Source organism: Castor canadensis, chromosome 5, assembly GCF_047511655.1.
Source record: "Castor canadensis chromosome 5, mCasCan1.hap1v2, whole genome shotgun sequence".
In the NCBI taxonomy this organism is placed as follows: domain Eukaryota; kingdom Metazoa; phylum Chordata; class Mammalia; order Rodentia; family Castoridae; genus Castor; species Castor canadensis.
The window spans coordinates 170713619-170739323 of record NC_133390.1 but is presented as its reverse complement, the minus strand read 5'-3'; the positions used below and the strand labels follow the sequence as shown (position 1 = coordinate 170739323).

Genomic DNA, 25705 nt, shown 5'->3' with positions numbered 1-25705 from the left:
CTGTGCGATCTGGCCAGCGGGACTGGACACTTCGGTCCTCCTGCGCCCCCGGATTGGGGCTGGGCTGGGGGAGTGTGTTTAGGTGGAGTGTGGCGGGGGAGCTCCCCAGTCCCCTCCTTCCAGACTGTTCCTCCCACCCCAACCTCCTTCCCTGCCCCATCACCCCAAATTCCCTCTCCTCTCCTTCCCTAAATCGCTTCCCCATTTCCATCCGCTCCTCTTTCCCCCTCTCCCGCCCGGCTGTCCCCTCCATCCCGCGTTGTCACCTCTGCCGGCCGGTGGCGGGGAAGGGTCTCCGCGAGGCCTGGGCGGGGCGCGGCGCGGGGCGGGGCGCGGGGCGGGGCGCGGGGCGGGGACCCGGGTGCACTACCTGGGGTGCGACCCGGAGCCCGCGCCACCGCTGTCCCCGCCGCCGCCACCATGTCCTGGGCCGCGCTCCTCGGTCTCCTGGTCGCGCTGCTGCTGCTGCTGCTGCTGACCCGCCGGCGCGCACGGTGAGTCCCCGCAGGCGACACCCGCGACCGGGGGTCCCCGCGCCCGGAGGTCTCGAGGGCTCCACAGGGGAAGGGGCGCTCACGGTGGGGACAGGGGAGGGTCCCGTGGGGCCAAGCTGGCTTTGGCGAGGGTGGGGACAATGGGGTCGGGCAGGTAGGGGTCGGGGTGCGGGGTGTGCGTCACCTTCTGGGCCACCTCCTGAGGGACCCTAGGTCCTGGCGGGGCTGTCCGCAGTGCATTATCCACATCTGCCAGGGAGAAACTGAGGCCCGTAAAGGGGTCCCCTCCCTGAGGTCCCACGTCGCGGTCAGGAGCCACTTGCCTCGGCCTTTTGCGCCCCAAGGTTTTCTGCTCCAGAAGAATCAGTGGTTTAGGAGAAGAAAGGAAACTCGCACTTCAAAGCGGGGACCTAGGGGGAGGTCTTTTTTATAAAGTATTTCAAAAATTAATTTCAAGTGCACAGGGAATAGCAGAAAAGATTTGACTTAAGTCTTTATCTTGTAGGTAAGAGCCAAGCCTCTCTGCCATGGTTCTAGTCCTAACCCCCCTGGGTCTCTCCTGCTGCTCAGTTTGGGTGGAACTTTCCAGATTTAAAACAACAACAACAACAAAAAAAACCCACTTTAAAAAAAATGTCAGACTAGTTTGAGATTTACAGGAAAGTTGCAAAGATGGTACAAAGAGTTCCCGGACTCTTCTTACTCGGTTGTTACTACGGTAACATCTTTCATTATCTTGGGACATTGTCACACATGAACCAGACCGTCCATTACTATTAGCTAAACTCAGAGCTTAGTGGGATTTCATCAGTCTCCCCGCTCAGGTCCAGGAACTGAGCTCCTCCACCTCCCCAGATGTTTTAACAATTTGCTCTCACACACAAGGCAGGAGCTGGTAAGAACACAGGGCTGCATGTGTGTTTGTTTATATTACAGCAACTGAAAATTCCAGAAACGGTGGGAACTTGACAATTTGAACAATACATTTGTTGAATTTTCGAACGATCAGCTCACTGTATTTTTCTTCAATTGCCAGACATCTTACTCCAGGTGAAATTTAAACTATGTACTCAACCAGTTGTCTGAAAAAAAGGAAAGATAGAAGATAAGTTTCCCTATGAAGAAATAGAAAGGTGTTTTCAGACAGCGTATTTGCTTTTCTCATTCCGGGCAATAGATTTGACATCTGCTCTAATCACTTGATCTTTACAGTGTTCCATAATTTGAATAAATGTAGGTTTGTTTTTTTTTTATTGCTGCTATTATTTGTTTTCGGAACTAGGGATTGAACCTGAGACCTCACACATGTACACTTGAACCATGACCCCAGCCCTTTTTGGTTTTGCATTTTGTTTTTGAGATAGGTTCTTGCTGTCTTTACCTGGACTAGACTTGAACACATGATCCTCCTGTCTGCCTCCAGAGTAGCTGGGACTACAGGCGTGTGCTACCTCATGCAGCATTTCGTTGTTGTTGATGGACTTTTCAGTTGTTTCTGGGGCTTTTGATGTTTCAGATCACGTGCTGTGTTTTCCTGCACTTTTCCCCAGGGCAGGTGGAGACAGCCAGAAAGCTCGAGGATTCTGGGAGTAGGGTTTCTGGGTGCTTGGCATTCCTGACATATGGAAGTGGACATGTGGGGCCACTGTTCCCTGCCTCAGTTTCCCAGTTTTTAAAAGGGGGATGGTAATGGTAATGGAACTGCTAGGTTCCAGGCAACGCTCTTGAGACTTACTAGGGCTAATTCTTGCTAACTAGGTTTCTGGAAAGCTTGTTGACCTTGGCAGTGAGCCTCTGATTTTCACACCTGTGGGCACCTGGGCAGCTCAGCAAGGGGCCACTGGGGAGAAGTATGAGAATGGGAGCCACTGGCAGCTGGGGGACTAGAATGTGGGCCCTGGGAGACACTCTGGGGATCCCAGTTTAGGTCCCACTCACATTTTTCCTCCCAACTTGCCTGGGGGGGCACTCTGGCTACATCTATGTTAGAGAAGGAGCCAGAGGCTTAGATAGGCCAAGCAGCTTGCTCCAGAGCTGCCTTGGTTAAAACTCCTGGCTGCAAGGATTCTTAATTCCCAGGAAAAAAACGAATCCTCACTCTGCACTCACATTACATCGGTGATCTGAACATGTGGCACCTTAGAGCTGCATGACCTAAGACAACCAGGGATGCAGGTAGAAGCAGCTACAAGATGCTCAGAAGGACAGACACTCAAGTGTTGGAAAAGAAGTGGATGACGTCGATGCTGTGTAGACAATGACTCAAAATTTGGGTGGAAAGAAGCAAGGTTCCACCTCCCTTGCCTCATTCCTTTCTCCTGACCAAGCCTGAGGTCATTTTCATCACCCCTGCCATACAGGGGTGACTTTGTATATTTAAGTGACTTTGCCAAACTCGTACAGAGCACACAGTACATTCCACATCAGCCTGTAATCCCAGTACTTGGGAGGCAGAGACAGGAGGACTAAGGGTTTGAGGCCAGCCTGGACTACACAGCCAATTCCAGTCTAACCTGTGCTACCTAATAAGACCCCACCTCAAAAACCACAGCAAAAAAATAACTAGCATATTCCATATGCAGTCATCCCCCAATTCATGGTGTTTCAGTACAAAATACTACCCTAGCTGGCCAACACCTGTGTCTCTGCCTCCAGCATTAAAAAAAATTTTTTTTAACTTCTTAATTATGAAAAATTTTAACAGTGCAGAAAAAGAATAAAAAGCCCTCATGTACCTGAATCTTGACTTGAAATTCACTAACATTGTTTAAAAAATTACACGTCAGTATGCCATGATACTTCTCCCTGAATACTTCAGAATGAAAATCAAATGTCTATCAGGTCAGGAGTCCTGTGCCCCGGGATGCAGGATTTCTAGGCGTAAATACACCTGCCTCATTCCAACATGCCGTAACCAGATGTGAGCCAGCGGCGGGATTGGTTCCAGATGGGTCTGGTTTGTGCCACACAGTGTCAGAGGAGAACACTGGGTGAAAAGAGGAGGATGGGCAGTGGAGACCTCTCTGACCCTTGCCACAGTCCCCACCACTCCCTGGCTTCTCCAGCCCACAGCTGTCTGGTTATCACTCTCCACTCTCTGCTGTTTTTGCTCCTGGCGATAACTGTCCAACTCTGCCTATTTCAAAAGCAAGAAAACAAAAAACAAAAAGGCTGTGTGCTCTTTCTCTGGAATGGTGTGGGCAGAGGTGAGGAGGAGCACAAGGGCGAGTCCCACCCAGGGCAGAGAGAAACCTTGGATGAGCCCTGGGGAAGAGCAGGCTAAGCAAGCTGAACAGAAGTTTGGGTGGCCCCAATCCAGCTGAGCAGGAGCCAGCACCCTGCGTTCTCCATCAAACCCTCCTAGAGACAGAGACCTTGTGCTGAGAGGGTGGCAGCCCCCAGTGTCACACGACTGACCGGCAGCTCCACATTGGGTGATCCAGAGTGTGGACTACGTGCAGCACTTAGCCCGCTTTCGCTCTCTTAGCTTTGGGAGGCAGACCTGACGCTGAGCACCGACCGTGCACATGCTTTAATGTACACAATTTAGGTACATTCTTTAAGCACCTACTGTGTGCTAGGCTAGCGCGAGCACCAAGACCCTGCACTCATGCATTGGCTCTCCAATGAAGCTGTCATCCATTAAGGGGCCCAGAGTTGGGCAGCAGGCCACCCTAGACTCCCACCCCTGATTCGAAAAAGTTCAGGGAGCGCGAGCTACAGGGCAGGTGGCATCCAGAGAACCCCATCCTACAAAAACTAAGGTTCCAGGTTGAAGCAAGGGGCGTTTGGTATCTGAGCTGGGATGAGCAGTCGATGTGGATGGGAGAGGGGGATGGGAGGGTCTCAGGCCCACCCTTGGGCCTGGCAGTGCCTTAAACAGTGAGAGTGGCCGTGGGCAAGGCCTGAGACCGCAGGCCTGAAATAGAGCCTCCTTCGCCCCCGCTGCCCACAGGCTGAGTCACCCTGGAATGTGGCCTGGGCTGGGGTTGGCTCAGGGTCTGGGACTGAGAAGCTGCCAGCCACATCAGGGGTCGGGCGCCTGGGCTCCCCGCTTCCTGCTTTTGTCTGTGCCTTCTTGGCTTTTCTGGGAAGAGGACAGCTGCCAGAAACAACACCTGCCATCCCAACCCCAAGAGCAACAGCGGGCGGGGTAAGGCACAGAGACAGGAAGCCCCTCCTGTCCCACGATGTCCCTGGGAAAGGGTGGGACAGTCTCAGGCCATGCATGTGATGGTGACTGATATCTCTGTGTCTCAGGTTCTCCATCAGCACATGGGGGTGTAGCTGTGTGTTTGGGGTGACCTGGAGCCAGGTAGCGTCAAGAGCCTGGGCTCTGTAGCTAACTTGCCTGGCTGGAAACCCACCTTTTCCATGGTGGGCCCTCTGGCCCCACTGTGTCAGAGTTTCCTCCTCTGTAAAATGGGCCTGGCAGTAGCTGTTTCCTCCCAGGGTTGGGGGAGGAGTCTGAGTTCCTGGGCGAAGTGCTTGGCTTGGTGCTTCCCACACTGGGCTTTGCAAGTTGACTGTTATTACCAAACAAGGAGACATTAGGCCATGCCAAGCAGTGCCTGGTGTGTAGTTGGCGCTCAATAAATGTCATCTGGAGTCTTCCTGGTCCTGCTTCTGGGTGCTGCCACCTCCCAGGTGCTCTGCAGCCCCTTCATTCTTATTGTAGCCAGATGTGGTCTATAGTGGTGACACTCCAAGAAGTGTGGCCCAAAGTATGGGCTCAGATCCACAGGCGGCTCCAGGTTCTGGCTCCCCGATTCGGGCCGGCCAGCACCGCCCAGCAGGCTGTTTCAGTGCCTGCTCCACCAGCATGACTCGTGGGGCCTTCAGAGGAGCCGCCTTTGCCCAGGGGCTCCAAAGAGACAGGGAAAGGAAGGGTCCTGGCAGCCTCTGGGAACATGGCCTCCAGCTCTGTGAGTCTTCACTGGGGTGGGAGAGGAAGGGCTGGGGGAGGGCGAGGGGCTGAGCGGGCATTTCTCGTGCCCCCTTCCTCTCTGGATCTCCTCCCTTCTCCCCCTGGCCTTCAAACCTGCCCACTCTCCCCTGACCACCTGCTATTCCAGCCTTTGGGTGATGCTGGGGACAGTCAGACAGAGAAGCAGGAGGCAGGTGGAGGGAGGAGGAAGAAAAGGCAGAGAGAAGCACCTGGGGGTGAATGGGAGCCCCTGCTCTGGAAGCCGGGGATCCAGAGGCCAAGCTCGTTCTCCCAGTGGTCACAGGAGTCTCCTTTGAAAGATAATCATGTCACTTCCTGACTCCTGCTTCAAACCCCCACTGGATCCCCATTGCTTCTGGCGTAGAAGCCAGACTCTCGCCTTGGTCTTCCCGCCCTCTTGGCCCTCAAGGCCATCTCCAACATCTTGACTCCCTCGCCCCACCCCAGGGCCTTTGTACTTGCCGTCCCTGCTGCCTGTAGGGTCTCCTCCTGTCCTTCCAGAGAGCCCACCTCTCATCCTTTGGGTCTTTGCTTACACAACCCCTCCTTGGGAGGCCTCCCTTGACCACTTCTGTCATCTCCCCACTGTCTCAGTCATCCTTTCTCCTTCTTCTTCTTCTTCTTAGTGGTACTGGGGTTTGAACTTAGGGCTTCATGCTTGCTAGGCAGGAGATCTACTGCTTGAGCCGCTCTGACAGCCCTTCTTTCATATCCCATAAAATTCCACCCTTTTAAAGTGTACGATCCAGTGGTTTTTAGCATATTCACAGGGCTAAACAACCATCACCACTGTCTAAATCCAGAATATTCCATCATCCCAAAAGAAACCCTGTACCCACTAGCAGTTACTCTCCACCCGCTCCCTAGCCCCTGGCAACCACCAATCTACTTCCTGTCTCTGTGGAGTTCCCCATGGCGGACATTCCACGCAAGAGGAATCATACAGTCTCTGGCTTCTTTCACCTAGCTCCATGTTTTTAAGATTCTTCCATGTGGTAGCATAAATGACGACTTCCTTTTCATGGCTGAATAATGTTTCATGCATGGATATAACACATTTGGTTTATTTCATCATCAATCAGTGGAAGTGTCCCACTATGTGAACAAGTTTTGCCAGAACACATGTCTTCAGTTTTGGGGGTACATTTCTGGGTCATGTAGTAACTCCATATGCCAGACTGGTTTTTGAAGCAGCTACACCCTGTGACATTCCAACAAGGGTTTCCATTTCTCCACGTCCTTTAGGACACTTACCTTCCTTTTTAAAAATCTTTGTGCACTGGTATTTTTTGTTAAATTTTTATTTTATTCATATGTGCATACAATGTTTGGGTCATTTCTCCCCCTTGCCCCCACCCCCTCCTTTACCCCCCCGCCCCTCCCTCTTCCCCCACCCCCTCCTTCTCTCCCCCACCCCCTCAACACCCAGCAGAAACTCTTTTGCCCTTATCTCTAATTTTGTTGTAGAGAGAATATAAGCCATAATAGGAAGGAACAAGAGTTTTTGCTGGTTGAGATAAGGATAGCTATACAGGGCATTGACTCACATTAATTTCCTGTGCATGGGTGTTACCTTCTAGGTTAATTCTTCAGCAACCGGTCATAGTTCACAGTTGTGGGGGCACAGGTTCCTCTAGCTGGGGTGGGGCTCCTTGTTAGAGGGTCAAGGTGGCAGTCAGCTGCCCTTTCCCCAGAAGCTCCCAGGGGGATCCTGGCTTGCAGGTAGAGGACCAAGATTCCTTGCCTGCTCTCAGCAAAGGTCCCACACAGCTCCCAGGGGCCTCCTGCTTTCCTTGCCATGGGGCTGTGGCTGGCCTCTTGCCACTGATGGACCTCAGGTTCAGAGCTGGCGAGTGCAGTTGGGCTAGTGATGAAGCCAGTGCCTCTGCCACTTTCTGCTTGACTGCTCTTTCTGTCCCTAACCTTTTCTCTAGTTCCTGGTCCCCTTCTCCTATTGGCCTCAGTTGCTGTAAGGTATCTGCTTTAGTTTCTCTGCATTGAGGGCAGCAGATGCCATCTGGTTTTGGGTGTCTTACCTGTCCCATGGCTCCCGTGCGCTCTGATATGTGTGCGGTATTGGGGAATCCAGGGCTGAGCAGACGCCCCAGTCCTGAGCCACGCCCCTAGCCTGCTCCTTCATTTTGTGCCCTTCTAATTGGCGGTACTGGAGTTTGAACTCAGAGCCTTGCACTTGCTTGGCAGGCCCTCTACCACTAGAGCCACACCCCCAGCTCAGCCTTCATTCAATTTTTCTAGTAGGTTTTGTTTTTGTCTGACTGGGATTTGAACTCAGGGCTTTGTACTGACAAAGCAGGTGCTCTACCACTTGAGCCACACCTCCAGTCTCATTTTTAAATGAGTTATTTGTCTTCCTGTGGTTGAGCAGTGTCTCAGCTATTTTCTTTGTTGCACTTCTCCCCATCTGGTGTACTTGCCCTTCTGTCTTCCCTCAGTAGCATGTAAGCCCGTGGGGTCAGGGGCCCCACTTCCCTGTTGCCTGCTGTCCCTTGAGGACTCAGAACCATGTCTGAGTCATAGTTACTGTCTGGTGAGCAAGGGAACAAACCCATATTGAGAAGGAGAGATGCGACAGTGGTGGTTCACTTGCTGTCTCAGTCATCCACTCAGTCATTCAGAAGATGGGCATCCGCACGCTTTCTGATTTCTGTGGCTCTGATAATTATAAGAGTAAGACCGGGGTCCTAACTGGGATCCCCTGTGAGCAGTATTGTGAAGTTTGTTATGGCCCCTGACTGCATCTTCGTTAACTCCCAGTTCCTCCCCTGGGGCAGTGAGGATGAGGCAGGACTTGCCCAGGGTCAGTGAGTCAGATGTAGTAGTTATTTACTGCTGTGTAACAAGCTGTCATCCACTTAGCAGCTCAAACAGCAACCGGTCATAGTTCACAGTTGTGGGGGCACAGGTTCCTCTAGCTGGGGTGGGGCTCCTCGTTAGAGGGTCAAGGTGGCAGTCAGCTGCCCTTTCCCCAGAAGCTCCCAGGGGATCCTGGCTTGCAGGTAGAGGACCAAGGTTCCTTGCCTGCTCTCAGCAAAGGTCCCACACAGCTCCCAGGGGCCTCCTGCTTTCCTTGCCATGGGGCTGTGGCCTGGCCTCTTGCCACTGATGGACCTCAGGTTCAGAGCTGGCGAGTGCAGTTGGGCTAGTGATGAAGCCAGTGCCTCTGCCACTTTCTGCTTGACTGCTCTTTCTGTCCCTATGGGCAGAACGGAAGTGTGAGATGACCAAAACCTGGGTCCAGGCTGGCTCAGAGAACTTTGTGTCTGTCTACCTTTGGGTGCTGGAAGGCTCTTACCTGCAGGGAGATGACCAGCCCCTTTGGAGCTGCCTGCACAACTCAACTGCTTTTTCTTTCTGCCCTCAACTGCTTTTCCTCTCTCTTGTTAGTCCAGCCACACTGGCCTCTTTACTGTTCTTTGAACACAAATGATCAACCCCAAGCCCTTTGCACTTGCTGTCTTCTCTTCCTGGAACGCTCTTCTCTTAGATACTCACATGCCTCCCTCTCTCACCACCTCCAGGTCTCTGTAAATGTCTCCTCAGTGGGGCCTGCCCTGACCTCTCCGTTGACTGCCCCATGCTTGCACTGTGTCCCCTTCTTTATCAAATGATACTAAATGCTGTGACTTCTTCAGGCAACCCGGTGAGCCTCCCCTGGACAGGGGCAGCATCCCCTGGTTGGGCCATGCCTTGGAGTTTGGACGAGATGCTGCAGGCTTCCTCACGAGGATGAAGGAGAAGCACGGTGACATCTTTACTGTAAGTTGTGCTTGGAAGGGAAGGAGTTGGGTTGCTGACCACATCCCAGGGACACACCAGTTCTTTCAGCATCGGTCATCCATCCACCCAGGGCAGCCATATTCCTGTCTGTCTGTCTGTCTGTCTGATCACACATTCAGCACTTCTCTGACATCCATCCCCTCAAAATTCAGCCTCTTCAACAGGAAGCTGTGTGGTCTGTCAATATCTATCCAATACTGCATCATCCAGCTTGTCCATCCCTCAACTGCCACCTGTGTGACGTCCATCTGCCCATCTAATGTCCCCTCGTGTGCCTTTCCACCCAACATCTTTCCAGGAGCCTTCCATCCTCAAATCTACCCAAAATTTATTCGTACCTCCGCCTGCCCACTCATTCATCCACCTGTCCAACCACTCACCCAACATCTGTCTATCTATGCCTCTACTTGTCTACCAAATGTACTCAGCCTTCTTCCACTCGGGATGTACCCGACATCCATTCAACTTTCATCCCCAGATTCAGTTTCCACTAACCTCCATTCTTCCATTTATCCACCCATTGTTCTACCTGTCAGTCACTACACACAGCACTCAGCTGTGTACCCATTCAGTAGCTGATGGCTGTCTACTCAGTGGACATCTGTTTCTGTCTCCATCCCTCCTTTTCTCCAACCTGCACTCAGGTAACCAGCACCCATCCATCCAACGTCCACAAATCCTTCCAACTTCCATCCATCGAGCATTCACCCTTCAGGCTGTGTGCCCGATGTCTGCCTAGCATGCTGTTCATCCCTGCACCCGACGTTCACCCATATATCTATTTCTCACCAACCTCTAATGCTCACTCACCTGTCTTTCCATCTGACACGGGTTCATTGATCTGCCCTTTCAACTGTTCACCCATCAAACATTCTACACTAGCATTTACCCACCTGTTTTTCCTTCCTCCCTTTCTTCTATCCATCCATCCATTTGTCCTTCCATCCATCTATCCACCCATCCATCCATCCATCCATCCATCCATCTACCCACCTACCCACCTACCATCCATCCATCCATCCAGGCACCCATCCATCCATGCCACACCTGACACCTGCCTGCTGCCCTCAGTGGACAGACCCTCTCCTCGCTGCTGAGGATGTGGCAGCAGCCATGATAGCCATGCAGGTCAGGTGGTGGAGACCATGGCCCTTGATTTGATTTGATTTGATTTTTTATTTATTTATTTTTTTTGGCAGTGCTGGGGTTTGAACTCAAGGCCTTACACTTGGTAGGCAGGCACTTTACCACTTGAGCCATTCCACCAGACCATGGCCCTTGATTTTAAAAAGCACTGAATTCCAGTCCTGGTTCTGCTGCTTCTTGGTGGTGAGGCCTTGGACACCTTATACCTTCTCCAAGCCTCACTTTTGCAGCTGCAGGTGGGGTGAGCGACCGTCCCTTACCTCACAGGCAGTGGTGAAGATTGTCTGTCAAGTGTCTCGTAGGGTGGTGCCTGCCTGGCACGTGGGACACCCAGCCCCCGGGACCTGCTGTTGTTCATGGGATGCTTCTCCCACAGATACTGGTGGGGGGCAGGTATGTCACTGTCCTGCTGGACCCTCACTCCTACGACATGGTGGTGTGGGAGCCACGCACCAGGCTGGACTTCCACGCCTATGCCGTCTTCCTCATGGAGAGGATCTTCGACGTGCAGCTTCCACATTACAACCCCAGTGACGAGAAGGCCAAGATGAAGCCGTGAGTGGCCGGAGATGGGACCTGTGGGTGGGCAGGGCAGGTGCCTGCTTCTACTGGTAGCCCAAGTCCAGGGCAATTGTGCTTGGCCCACAGCAGGTGTCCAGTAGACACAGTTGGATTTTGGGAAAACAAAAGCTAGGGGCTGGTGGAGTGGCTTGAGTGGCACTGCCAAAAAAAAAAAAAAAATAGAATTCACAAACCATAGTCAGAGCACCTGGCACAGCCACTCCTCCTGTTCTTGTTGCTACCACAAGGTGTCACTGTTGAATGCAGGCTGTACACAGCCCTGTGGACCTTAAGGTCACTTGCTGCCTTTGTGCCCTATCTCCCCACAGAGGAGCCCAGAGGTCATAGACTTAGACTTAGCCAAAGCTCCCTGTTTCTTGGCTACGATCCCATCCTTGGTCTTGGCTTAGTGTAGACCCTGCATCTCGGAGGCTCAGTCCAGAGCAGAGCAGCTTCTTGCTTCAGCCACATGCTCCCCCAGACTGGGCCTCTCCTCTGACTCATGGGTCCTCAGATAAGACCAGGTTATCAGTCCAGATCCCCCTTTCCTCATGTCACATTCACCTGGGGTCATGTGTTAGCAGTCCTAGGTTGGGGACCCTTAACCGTCCAAACGGGTGTCCCTAACTTGCAGTTCATGGAGAAAGAGTTGGCTTCCTGGTTTCTTCTGTCTTGTCCAAATCTGTGTGGCCTGAGCAGGGATGGACTGTCCTGGTCAAGAACTCGGACTGTGTGGTGGTGCTGACCAGGTTTCGACGCCAGCTGTAGCACTCACCAGCTGTGGGACCTGGGCCAGTCACTGTCCTCTGTCCCCGAGTCTCCATCTGTGCAGTGGGTATATGGAATGAGATTTCATGATTAGCCCCATGACTGGTAGTTACTGTGGCTGCCATCTTTGATGGTAATAATAATGTCACCTTGTTTAAACTGGTCTTCACAGGCCCATTTCCAGTGGGGAACCCGAGCTCTGGGCCCCCAGTGTTTGGGTAAATGTGCCTGGGGTGCACATTTCCCCTTGGGACTGAACTCTCACGTTTGTTGCTGCCCTCAGGACGCTCCTCCACAGAGACCTGCAGGCACTCACAGAAGCAATGTACACCAACCTCTGCACCATCCTGCTGGGCGACCCCACGGAAGCGGGCCGTGGCTGGCGTGAGACGGGCCTCCTTGATTTCTCCTATAGCTGCCTGCTCAGGTGAGCTCATGACCCCCTCCTTCTCCTGGCTGGGCCTGGCACTTTGGACCTGTGTCACCCACAGGCAGTGGCCAAGGGAACCATGAACACTCTGAGTATGGGGGGCACAGTTAAGAGTGGCTCAAAGCAAAGAATGCAGAACATTGTATATCTGGGACCCCAAGTTCACCTGACCCAGCCTCAGCTGCAAAGCAGACACTGGCTGAAAAAAGGCCCTGTGGTCATCCAGAGAGGGAGAAACCCAGCAGGACTTCAGAAACCACCTTGTCCTAGGGCTTCCAGACTCTGAGATTTCACAGGCCAAAAAAAATAAGATATTTGGGAGCCCCACCCAGGGCCTTGACCTGCGACTGGAACTTGTAAAAACCGTGCCTTCCGTCAGCTGCACCAGGCCCTGGGGATACAGCAGGTAACAAAGTAGACAAAGCCCTTGTCAGACAGTGATGAGCTGGATCCACAGAGGGGGACCTGGTACCTGGGGGCACTTTTAGCCGGGCCAATGGCGAGGCTCACTGAGATGGCAGCCTCGGAGCTCAGACTTAGCTGTCGGGCGCCCGCCCTGCCAAGACCCTGGCAGAGGAAATGGCAAATACAGAGGCCCAGGGGTGAAGAAGCTTGGCCAGTGTGACTGGAGCAGATAGGCCAAGGGGCAGGGAGGGGACAAGGTCAGAGGAGTCTCCGGAACCAGGTCTCACAGAGCCTCAAGGCTGCGGAAGCCTTTGGGATTTGCTGTCAGGAGATGGGGTGCCAGTTGGGGCTCACATGAGGGTGTGCCGTGATCCCACTTACGAGTTTTAAAGTTCCCTTTGGCTGTTGGATGGGGCAGACTGTGGAGTGAGGGGAATCAGGAGACCCCGGTGAGAGGCAGCAGACCTGGACCAGGGACAGGGCGGGAATATGGGTGACTTCTGGAGCTGTTGCTGCCAGACCCACTGACAGAGCCTGACAGATTTTATCAGGCGGTGGCTGATGGGGGAGCCTGAGTGAAGCTGGCAAGGGAGGAGCCGCCATAAGAACAACTCCTTGCCTGTTAGTGGCACCATTAAAACAGGACATTGCAAACCCCCCAGAAGATTAGAGCCCCATGTTTAAGACATACAGGTGTGCCAGTAATGTGTGACCATGCACCCGTGAAGACTCTGTGTTACCTAAAGTTCACAGCAGCTCCATGAGGTGGTGTTTGACACAGCGCATTTGACAGACGGGAAGGCTGAGACTGGGAGAACCTAAGTCATTTGCCCAGAGTCCCGTTTGGGGGTTGGAGGGGCTGGCTCCTGTGCTCAGCCCCAGCCTTCTGCATGCAAGTGGCATTCCTTCTTGTTTTGCTCAGAGTTGCAGATGTAGCCTGGCTGTAATTGGCCGGGGCAATGCTGGTTCTGTCCACCTGTCACTAAGATGGAGACTGAGGCCTGGAGAGGGCAGCTGGAACTGCCTGGCAGGTTGTCAGCAGGATGGCTCCCAGGTCTTCTGGCTCCTGCCACCATGTGTCCCTGCATGGGCCATGAAGTCATCAAGGAAGCAGTGGGGTCAGCGGGAGGTGGAAGCTGATGTGGTTTTGGCCCAAGGATGGCAAACTCAGGGCAGGAGTCTGGTGTTAATCCACATCTGAGTCTTAGGGCCTGAGGCCTGGGCTGTGCACCTTCCTCCCAGCTTGATGCTGCATGGGGACTTCATGACCATCTACGGCCCTTGCACTGGAAAGGAAGGAAATGGGTAAACTGGACCTAGGGCCACAGACATGGAGGTCCAGGTCCACATGGCCCAAACTGTGAGGTACTGCCACTCAAACTTCCACCCTGTCCTGTGTTGGCCCTCCCTCACCCAGAGTCACATCCAAAGTTCCACTCTGTCCTCCTGTGACCCTGGCCACCTCCCATCACACCAACCTCCTCACAGCCCCTTGCTCAGGCCAGGCACACTCACTCCCCTTTGGGGCTTTGCAGTTTCCAGTCCCTTACCTGGGAGTCCGCCCCCATGTCAGCAGTCACATCTCAACTCAGGTGCCACCTGACATTAACCTGTGGTTTTCCCCTCACCGGGCTCTGGCCAGCTTTGCTTTTCTATATGGCGCCTAGCGCCACCTAGGGGATGTGTGTGATTACTGTCTGTCCGCAGCCGGGTGTTGACACAGACAGGCCTTAGCTTCCACGTGTGCAGTCTCAGTGTCTCCTCAGTTAATTTTTTGGGATATTTTTCATTGCCTGCTTTGGTGGAAGCATAAGTACAGGGACATAGTTCTTTGCTTTAGGAAAAATAACGGCTCCAGTGGGCAGAAAATGATGACTGCTGTTTAGCTGTGGTGTCGCTAAGACCCAGGGCCTGAGGTTCCTGGTGGCCCGGACAGCATTGGGCTGTCTAGAAGGGGCAGCGATGCTGCTGCTCTTGCCAAGGTGACCAGAGGGACTGTGGCCCAGGGTGACAGATACATTTCCCAAGGTGGAGTGAGTGGGAACCCCAGACTCTGTGTGAGGTTCCTCAAATGTCTGAATGGGGGTGCAGTTTATTTTGGGGAAAACTTTATGGACCCAACAAAACCCACTTGTTGGTGCCTCCAGATAGTAGACTACACCTTTCTAACAAAGGCCAGGAGGAGCCTGAAGACCTCAGTCAGGAGAAGAGGGGCCCAGGGTGGCCAGGGGTGGAAGGAAAGGGAGAGAACCTTCCAGCTGAGGCAGAGGCTCTCGGGGAGACTTCCAGCTTTGCTCTGGGAAGGGCTTCCTCCTAGCAGTGGGAGGGGCAGGTGTGAGTCCTCTGTCTCCAGGGGTGTGGACACCAAAGCTGGCTAAGAGAGAGATGAGTGGGAAGGGGACGAAGACTTGGGTCACATTATGATGACCTACAGGTTTCTCTTGTGATCAGAGTCCTCAGGATTAAGTTCTATCTGCCTACCTTTTCAATTATCCATCCATCCCCCCACCCACCCATCCATCCCCTCACCCACCCATCCATCCACCATCTATCCACCGTCCATCCATCCATCCACCCACCCATCCATCCACCCACCCACCCATCCACCCATCCACCCATCCACCCATCCACCCATCCACCCATCCATCCATCCACCCATCCATCCACCCACCCACCCACCCATCCATCCATCCCCTCACCCACCCATCCATCCACCATCTATCCACCGTCCATCCATCCATCCACCCACCCATCCATCCACCCACCCATCCATCCACCCACCCATCCATCCACCCACCCACCCATCCACCCATCCACCCATCCACCCATCCACCCATCCACCCATCCATCCATCCACCCATCCATCCACCCACCCACCCACCCATCCATCCATCCCCTCACCCACCCATCCATCCACCATCTATCCACCGTCCATCCATCCATCCACCCACCCATCCATCCACCCACCCATCCATCCACCCACCCACCCATCCACCCATCCATCCATCCACCCATCCATCCACCCACCCATCCATCCACCCACCCACCCACCCACCCATCCATCCCCTCACCCACCCATCCATCCACCATCTATCCACCGTCCATCCATCCACCCACCCATCCATCCACCCACCCATCCATCCACCCACCCACCCATCCACCCACCCATCCATTCACCCACCCATCCACCCACCCATCCATCCACCCACCCATCCATCCACCCACCCACCCATCCACCCACCCATCCATTCACCCACCCATCCATCCACCCATCCATCCACCCATCCATCCATCCATCCATCCACACATCCATCATCCATCTACCCATCCACCCACCCTTCAACCACCCATCTATCCATCCACTAAACATTTCCTGCAGGCCTACTGTGTGCCTGCCCTGTGTGGGTGAGAGGCAGATGGGGACTATACAGGCCTCTCTTGGCCCCCACCCTCCCTCGCTCCTGCTTCTCCCCTGACCTCAGCTGGAAAATCCATGGCTGGGGAGGGCTGGGACTTCAGAGACATCTTCCTGTCCAAGCTTTGGCTACTCTCTGGTGGAACAAAGTGAAAGCCTGTGATTTTCCTCTCAGGAGACAGCAAGAAGCCAGCAGCCTGGGGCTGGAGCAGGATCCGGAGTTAGAAAGTGGCTGGGTGTAGCACTTCCTCTGAGAGGCTCACACCCATGTGCACATATGCACTTGAGGGCACATACTAGCTCCTGCGTCTCATCCTTTCCACTCCTGGCAAGGCCCTGTTCTGCTCTGACCTCCCAGAGCCCCTCAGCTCATGTCTGGGCTTCTCACATTCACAGCCCCTCCTGCCTGCTCTGCTCTGGCCTTTGCAGAGGCTGCACCCCCCTGTCCTAACGCCTTCCCCTCCCTCTCCTTGCTGAGCCTGCAGGTGCAGACCCCACCTCCCCCAGGAAGCCTGTCCTGACCCTCTCTAGGGACTCAGGTCTCCTCACTTGGTCTGTCCTCCTCTCCCACTCTGCTTCAGCCTCATGGGTGGCCTCACTGCTGTCCAACATGGCAGCTCCTTCCCTCCTTCCTGTTGCAGGATGCTTGCACCCCCTGTTGTTCTGCCCTGACCCCCTCCTCTGCACTCCCCAGGGTTCCTTCCATTCATCAGTTTCAGTGGGCACCCTCCTCCCCAGCCCTCTCCACGTGTTTGTGTGCCCTTCTGAGCACTGGCGGCATCCAACTGATTGAACCTTTTCCTCTTGCCTGTTGTCTGCCTCCCTGGAACAGGGATTCTCATAGGAGCCATCCCCAGCCTGCTCCTGTGAATGAGTGAGGAGAAACTTCTAGGTTGCCATGGAGGGTTGGCCATGAGTGTCCACAGGGGACCCCTGACCTGTTGCTGTCCTCCCCAGGGCCGGCTACCTGACTCTATACGGAGTGGAGGTCATGCCACACACCCAGGACAGCCAGGCTCAAGACCGTGTCCACTCAGCTGACGTCTTCCACACCTTCCGCCACCTCGAACTGCTGCTCCCTAAACTGGCCCGAGGCTCCCTGTCAGCAGGTGAGCACCTGGGGTCCCAAGGGTGGTGGGGCAGAGAGAAAGACCAGAGAGTCTTTCCCCTGGAACCACCAAGGAGGGACACTCTGTGTCCCTGGAGACAGAGGATTCCCTTGTGGGGAGGATGCAGAGCACATCTGGGGCCTAGGATTCTTGTGTGTGTGCTCTCTCTTGTTTTAAATTGCTTTAAAATTTTTTTTTTTACAAGTACGTCATACTTAATGAAAAATTCAATCCAAGATAATTTAGAAGGAATGGTAAGAGAGTTCTCCACTTTCTCCCCATCCCCAGCCCACCACGACCCTCTACAGAGTTCAGCACTGTTTCTAGTTTGGAGCACATCCTGGCAGAGCTTTCTCTAAACAGACACACACACACACACACACACACACACACACACACACACACACACACACACACACAATTTTATTGCTTTCTGTTTTCAATTCTTTTTTTTATGGAGGTATAATTTACTCACAGGAAAGCACATAGTCTGACCCATGAAGCTGAGGGCAGAGCTAAAGATTTCATGCCCCTTCCCAGCCACTATTCACCCCCCAAAGGAGCCACAGATCTGGTTTCTTTCACCCCCAATTAGTTTTCCTGTTCTTGATCTGCCAGTAAGCACAGTTACACAAGGCGTCCTTTTTTTGTGTCTGGCTTCTTTCACTCCACTTAATGTCTATGCAGTTCATCCAAGTTGTATTAACAGTTTGTTATTTTTCATTGCCGAATAGTATTTCACCAGAGTAAAAAAAGTATTTCACCCTTTTTCTGGGTGATAGACATTTGGGAGCTTCCACTTGGGGAGTGTTACATGTCACAATGTTCATGAACATTGTTGTGTGTGTCTTTTGACGCTGACGTGGCCTTGCTTTTGTTAGCTACAAGCCTGTGCTTTTACAAAGTACATGTGTCATGCTGGAAGAATTGTTCTGATACTTTGCTCTTTCATGGAACACCGTGTGAGGAACGTTCCCACATCAGTTTGGAAAAAACTGCCTCACTTGTTTTTGTGGCTACAGAAGGCACTTGGTGTTGACAAAGAGCTTCTTCCTGGTTCCTTCAATTCATAGGGTCCTTGGGGACCACTGGGCTGCATTGTCCCCTGGGCCTGCATGTCTCAGACTTCCTTGATGAGAATATCCCTCTGGGGTGCTAGTTAGTAGCCCAGGTCCCCGAGCAGAGCCCCCTCCTCGGGTCCATTCAAATTCACATGCCCCAGGGAGATCCAGCAAGCCGTGTTTGACAAGGGCCAGGAGAAGTTCTGGAAACACTGTGTCCCCTGCAGCAGAAGCCTGGCCCGAACCTCTGCTCTGCTCTCTCCCTGCTGGTAACTGGAGCAGATGACTTCTTCCTGTCCCAGTCGCCTTGCTAGAGGCACAATAAAGGGGAGGGGAGACAGACTGAGGCTCTGACAGTTTGGGATGGTGTGCTGGCTCCACGTCCTGCAGCTGGAGACCTCCTGAGCGGAACAGGAAGGACAGAGGGACTGTCCTACAGGGCAGTGTCAGCACTGGCTGCAGTCACGAATGACACTGCTTGCTGGGCACTTTGTGCTGCGTATCATTTGGCAAGGCACCGTCACACTAGTGTTCAAACACTGCGGCCCCTATTAGCAAATGATCCGGTACTGTACCTAGAAACCCCTAGAAAATCAATGATAAAACCAATTCAAGCAAAAAAAGAATCCAGCTACATAGAAAGATAGGGAATTAACATAAAAGCACAGATGTTTTTCTAGTCAGCTCCATCTGACAGAGATTTTCATTTTCTTTTTCTTTGCTATCACAGTATTCCATTGTCCTTGTATCTGTCCTACCATCTCGTGGTTTTGCGTCTCTCTGACAGTTTCCCGCAAGTAGGTTTGCCAGGTCAAAGGCCATACATGTTAAAGAAATTTTTTTTGCAGTGTTGGGGATTGGACCCAGGGCCTTGTGCATGCCAGGCAAGCGCTCTACCACTGAGCTGCACTCGTTTCCTTTTTGAGACATATCTCACTGTGTACCTCAGACTGGCCTGAACTCTTTTCCTGCCTTAGCCTCCAACATGCTGGCATCACAGGTATAAAACTTTTATTAGCTGCTGTCGCGTTACTTCCAAAACCCTGGAGCAAGGAAAGGAGACTGCCACCCCCGGCGGATGTTTTCCATCTTCCCACGTGCTTGCAATGTGGGGGGCAGAGGCTGAATTACTGTTTTCATTTGTTCTGTTGCAACCTTGTCACCATGAAGGTATCAGCCTTTAAATCCTTGCCAACCTGACGGGCAGAAAGTTCACCTGGCTTTCTGCTCATTTCCTGGTCACCGTGTCTCCCTAGCCCTTTGCAGTTCCTCTCTGGGGGCTGTCTCCTATCATCTTTTCACAGACAATTCGTGATCTAATAGATTCCTGCCATCATGGCTGGAAGGCCGGTACTGATACTTTGCAGATACGACACTGAGAGGTGACATCACCTGTCATAGACACAGCTGGTATCCAGCTCAGCCAGCAACATGGAAACTTTGTCTGATTGCCAGCTCTTGTGTGGTAAACCCATGCCGAATCCCAGCACCAGCTGCTTCTCCAGGAATTGTGCTTCCTCCAGGAAGCTGGGAGGAGGCAGGGGCCCCTCCATCATTCTGGGGCAACCCTGCACTGAGTGTAAGAAGACTGCACTTCCTACTGTGGACAGCAGGTGACAGTGTTGGAGGGACAGTCTCTTAGAGCCAGAGACTGGAGGGTAAAGCAGCTTCAGACCTTGATTGTGCTGTGCGGGCAACTGGGCTGCCTCTCTGGAAGACGCATTGGGCAGAACCTACCAAAACGTCAAGGGCACGTCCTTTGCTCTTGAACTCCCACTTCTAGGACACGATCCTACAGAAATACTCGCACATGGCTGCAGAGGCACGATGTTCTCTGTCACATTGCTTGTGATAGCAAGGGTAGAAACACCGTAAATGTCCACCAGTCGGGACAAATTAATAAATTATGCGTCTTCTAATGCAAACTGTGCAGCTGTGACAAACGCTGTGTGCCGGCCAAGGGCGAAAGGGAGGGCCCTGTGTGTGTGGAATGGTGGCTGGGGTGGCCATCCTCTGTCTAGTTTTTAAATGTGGATGTGCCTAGAATTTTGCCTTTGGGAAAACTGAGATGGGGTGGAGAGAAAATGACTTTTTACAATATGCCGTTTGAACTCAGTTTCTTTTTCATTGTTCTTATTTTTCACTGTGTGCATGTGCTAATCTACCGCTTTCAAATATGAATGCATGTTAAAAGAAAATCGGCCACTTGGGAGCTGCTACACCATTGAGGCTCCTGCTTTTCATAAAGTAGGGAGCTGGGGGAGGGGACAGTGAACTAGAGGCCCAAGCTAAGCAAAGTAATTCTTTCTGGAACCTTTTACTGGATTCTTCAGAGAGGCTGTTTTATTTGAATATTGTTTTGGGGGAGGGGAGAGGCATTTTAAATCAAAGAATCACGGTTGGAGGCAAACTTTAATGCATTTAAAAGACAAAACTCAGACTTTGAAGACATTCTCCACTGGTGGTCACTTCAGATCCTGTCCCTCAATCTCCAAGACCTAGAAGTGTTTGCAAGGAAAAACTTGGGAAAGCAGAGTCTGGGTCCTCATTTTATGGATGGGGACACCGAGGCCCAGAGGTGGGCAGGGCCTCAGTTAAGCCCACACAGCACAGGGCATCAGTGTCTCCACCCCCCAGCCACCTGCCTCTTCTGTTCCAGACACTGGGACAGCGGTGATGGTCCCATGATGCTTTCTAGTTGTCATAAAAGCTGTGTTGACAGCACTATGTGAGATTGCACTTGTTTGGCCAGACATCAAAGAATGCCAGGTGTTTCCATAGCTCTAGCTATGCTGATTTCCTTTGTCTCTTTATGACTCTCCTGTCAGGTGACACCCATGAGCATCCACAACTGGCACCAGTCGGGTGGTGTCATGGCCTGGGTGCCACACAGTCACCTGTTTAAATCCCAGGATGCCCAGGCCCTACCTTGATGATTGCAACAGCACCAGCCTATGGTGGGGCCTGGGCATCAGAGAGTTAGGAGGGCCCAGGGACACTAGAAGCCTGACAAGTTGGGAAGCCCAGGAAAATAATCCACTTCAGATGAGCACGTGAGCTCAGTGCATTAAATCCAGAAGGTATGTCACCTGAGCCAGGGTCAAGAGATGGAAGAAAAACATGCCAATCCTGTTAGTTGAAAATGTAGCGAACCCAATTTTTGTTTGCTTGCTTGTTTTGTTTTTAGCGGGTGCTGGGATTTGAACTCAAGGCCTTGAGCTTGCTAGGCAGGTGCTCTACTTCTTGAGCCTCGCCTCAGCTACTTTAGTTTTAATCCCCCCTCTCCATCTTTGTAGAACAATTTCAACAGGACAGCTGCTTTTCAGAAAGTAAGTTTAACCTACACTTTCCACTCTTCAACTCCCTGGAAACTGCAGCCAGGTTAGAACCAGGAGGCTAGGGCCTCCTGACACACAGGTTTGTGTTCAAAACTCTCAGCCAGAGAGTTGCAGCCACCCAAGGTGACTCCCACTGTCCCCAGGGGACACAAAGAATGCAGTGCGTCTAGGATATGATCAAATGCTGTCTATGCTGTCATGTATGCATTGCCTTGGAGCCTACAGAGCACATGTAAGTGACATCTTTGTGCCAGGATCCTCAGCGCCTGGCTTTGTTCCCCTGACAGGCTGCTCTTGGGTCCAGCTTTGTACCCAAGAAATCTCTTTGTTTTCACTCTTCTTTGGTTTTTCTAGAGCATAAACATGGGTTGTTTATTTAATGTCAACTTGCAAGCTGGTGTCCTTGGGACACAGCTGACCTTAGAAATGCTTTTGTGGCCTACATAGTGATTAAAACCTTCTTACTTAGATGCCAACATTAAAAAAACACTAGAAGAGGGTGGAGTGCTCAGTGGAATAGCATGTACCAGGCCCTGGGTTTCATCCACAGCCCCCCAGACACCCCAGCAGAGGCCACACCAATTCCTGAATTTTCAGGGTCTGGCCACATGGAGCCACTCACTAGGTCTAGGTCGTGCTGAGGGCTGGTGCTGGAGCCGAGTGGGGCCGCCCTGGCTCTTCAGCTCAGCATGGCCTCTTCCTGGCTGTCCTCTCACCTACCTGCCTGCCAGGGTGCTTTACGTTGAGGTCCCAGATCAGTCTCCCAGCCAGCCATGGTCAGTGTGACTCCTCTCTGTTTTCCCGAGCTGCTGTGCTGAGTCTGCCTGTGGTCATGTGTGCCTGGGGTGGCACTGCCCTGGGACAGGCCCCAGGAGGGTCACCACTGCTCTGTGGTTAGTTCTCCTGGACAGCATTGGAAAGAAATCCGTTCAGTTAGTGTGTATTTATTGAGTACCTGCTGTGAACCAGGTGCTGGGGCTCCCAGACAAACAAATCAGATAGGCCCCTCCTGCTGGAGTCATGCTCCTTTCTGCCGAGGCTTAGGTGGGTGGTGAACAAGGTGGCCTTCAGGACTCTCCTGCCTTTCCAGCCCCAGGTTCTGTCCCCACTGCCTCACTCCCACTGGAACTCTGCATCTCCACCAAGCCACACCTGCCCTCAGCACGACCAAGTGAGTGGCTCCATGTGGCCAGACCCTGAAAATTCAGGAATTGGTGTGGCCTCTGCTGGGGTGTCTGGGGGGCTGTGGATGAAACCCAGGGCCTGGCACATGCTATTCCACCGAGCATACCGCCCCCCTCTAGTGTTTTTTTAATGTTGGCATCTAAGTATGAAGGTTTTAATTACTATGTAGGCCACAAAAGCATTTCTGAAGCCCTATGGCCAAATGGAAGGCTAGGGCTGGGCTGCCCTGGGCTAGGGGTGTACCTGTAATCTTCACCTTCTGTGCTCTGTCCCCGCAGGGGATAAGGACCGTGTGCGCAGCGCAAAAGACCGCCTGTGGAAGCTGCTGTCCCCAGCTAGGCTGGCCCTCCGGGCTCACCGGAGCAGCTGGCTGGAGAGTTACCTGCGGCACCTGGAAGAGATGGGGGTGTCCGAGGAGATGCAGGCACGGGCACTGGTGCTGCAGCTATGGGCCACACAGGTGGGCCTGGGTGTGTGTGCAGGTGTGGGATGCACAGGTGGGCCTGGGTGTGTGTGCAGGTGTGGGATGCACAGGTGGGCACGGGTGTGTGTGCAGGTGTGGGATGCACAGGTGGGCGTGCCAGTGTGCATGTGTGAGCAAGGGCGCACCTGGCCTGTGTGTGGTTTGTGAGCACCTGCCGATGTGAGGGGACGTGGCTATGTGTCCACGGCCTATGGTTGGTCCTGCCTTCCTTCACCACCCAGCAGCATCAGGAACAAGACATCCACCCAAAGGCTCTCTTTTGAAGAGTTGTATGAATAGTTTAGTGGATTATATGCACGTTGCTTCAAGTCTCAAATCCTTAGCACTGCACCCCACTTCCTTTCTGTCCCTCTCCCCCACTGTGATGATGTCACTGAATGGTTTGTGGAAAACCTGCAAACGCCTCCAAGACTCTTCACCTGTCATTTGCATTTCCCAGACACAGGTGCACCCTCCTACACGACCACGGTAAGTACCAGTGCAGGACCGCAGACCCAGGTACTCCGGGTCCTTGGATGTCCACTCCACACTCCACTGCCAGTTGTCCCCATAATGTCTTTTATGTCCCATCTCAGCCCAGCATGCAGTCCAGCTTCTCGTGTGGCCTTTTGCCCCCTGACTCTTTGACCAAGCTGGTTCTGCTCCTTCTTTGCTTTTCACCACCTTGACGTTTTTGAAGAGTGCAGAGCAGTTGTCTTGAGGAATTATTTAAATGCTCTGTGAGTCCTTACCACAGGCTGTAAGGATCTGGCTTTGCATTGCATGTTAGCTGGAGTGGGGCAGGGAGCAGTCAAGAAAACCTGTAAAGAGCAGTTGCAGCTGCTATTGGGCAGGGCGGGAAAGGGATCTCTGCATGGAGATGTCCTGGGAGTCTATTCCAGCTGTTATCGTCAGGAAGACCCCTATGGAATAGAGATTTTGAACTACTCCTGGGGTGACAAGAAAGCTGGACTTGTGGACCTGGGAAAGATGTGGGACTATAGTATTTCAGGAACAGGAAACAGCAAGTGCAAAGGCCCTGGGGTTGCCTCCTGCCTGGTGTTGGGGCAATAGCAAGGAGTCAAGTGTGCCTGAAGCAGAGTGAATGAGGGGGAGTGGGGCTGAAGGAAGAGGTCGCAGAGTACCTTGTAGGTCCTGGTAAATGAGGACCTGGGATTCTCCTTCAGGTGAGGTGGGAGCCCTCAGAGAGTCTTGAGCACAGGAGGGGCAGGGTCTTAGGAGCCAGGGCAGGAGCAGGGCACAGTGAGGAGGTGATGGGGAAGTGGCTGGACTTTGGCAACTTGACAGCCGGCAAAGTTAGTAATGGGCAGATACTAGGATGAAAGCGCACAGGCACCTTGCATGCTGTCGTTCCCCAGGCCTGCTTCCTGTGCTCAGCCCTGGACCCTGAGCCCTCCCTCTCTCTTGGCCCCAGTCCACAGGGACAGTCTCACAGGCTGGCGTTTCTGGGTAATTCCTCACCCATCAACTGGAACTTATTTTTATTTCTCTTAGAGCCATTTGCCGTCCTTGCAGGCAGAGGCTATCGAGGGGCAGGGGCCGCGTTTAATCAGCAGTGGCCCATAAGTCCTGATGACATATTTACGGGCTGAAATGACTTGAAGCTCCAAACTGTTCCCAGAGCCCCTTGTGAAAATGACCGCCATCAGCTGACTCTGGCTGGGGTCTTAAGTGGCTGAGAGTCCAGGAACAGCCTTGGGTAGGGCTGGGAGAACTGGGTGGGAGTGGGAGATAGCATCTAGCCCTTGAGCAGGTGGGGACCTCCAAGGGGAGTCCTGGAGGTCCTGGCTTTGGTGCCAGCTCTGCAACCTACATACCTGAACTGAAGTGGCTTTGCCACTTCCTGGCAAGTCAGTCACTTCTTCCTTCAGCGCCTCAGTTTACCTGCCTGTACAGTAGCCACGACAGCTCCTTCCTCAGGATGGCCCTGAGGGTAAAAGGAAGCTTCTGACCTGTGCCAGGCAGGTAGCAAGAGCTTGGCAAATATTTCAACAAATACTTGTCGGCCTCCTGTGTGCTGAGCCTCATTCTAGAAGGTGGGCGTAGGAGTTGGAGGCAGAAACTGGGATCTGGCTTGGGGTGGGTCAAATTTGAGATGGAGATGACAGATGGACAAGGTGGGGTGCAGGAGGGAGATGGCCTGGGGAACCTGTCCGTGGCGAGATGGTGTTTAATGCCATAGCTCGGGGAGGTCTCTAGGGGTGAGAGTGGAGGGACAACAGGCCAAGCCCTGGGGCTCCACAGTTATGGGGGTCGGGAGGACTGAGGGGAGGCCCATGCAGAATGCGCCTGGAGGCTGAGAGGGAGAAGCATGTCACTATGATGGCTATCCTCGTGTCAGGGACGATGAGTCTGGAATAACATGGAATCATAACTGAGTTCCTATAGTCTCATGGGACCTTGCAAAGCTCATGAAGCCAGAACCACAGGTGCTGGAACAGACGGGGCCAGGGGACAGAGGAGATGCCAGCATTCAGGGGGATGGAGGACCCTCAAGGCTGAGATTTAAGGTCCAGGCAGAGGGGGAGAGGTAGAACTAGGGGGTGGGGGTAAACGGGGCAGA

At 53.1% G+C, this 25705-nt stretch overlaps 1 protein-coding gene across 4 annotated transcripts in view; it reads left to right on the top strand.

Annotated features, from left to right (window-relative positions):
• Positions 1–354: 354 nt before the first annotated feature.
• Ptgis (prostaglandin I2 synthase) overlaps positions 355–25705 on the top strand; it is a 36819-nt gene continuing 11468 nt past the window's right edge. The window contains exons 1-7 of one of the 4 annotated variants that reach the window (XM_074074959.1): positions 382–494; positions 1431–1544; positions 9096–9219; positions 10763–10941; positions 11999–12142; positions 16923–17074; positions 22937–23118. In XM_074074959.1, coding sequence (XP_073931060.1) covers positions 9190–9219; positions 10763–10941; positions 11999–12142; positions 16923–17074; positions 22937–23118 — 687 coding nt within the window. In that variant the 5' untranslated portion in view covers positions 382–494; positions 1431–1544; positions 9096–9189. Of the gene's footprint in view, positions 495–1430; positions 1545–4329; positions 4648–9095; positions 9220–10762; positions 10942–11998; positions 12143–16922; positions 17075–22936; positions 23119–25705 lie in introns of those variants that run through there. The other 3 variants (XM_020169927.2, XM_074074958.1, XM_020169926.2) reach the window with 3 other exon arrangements.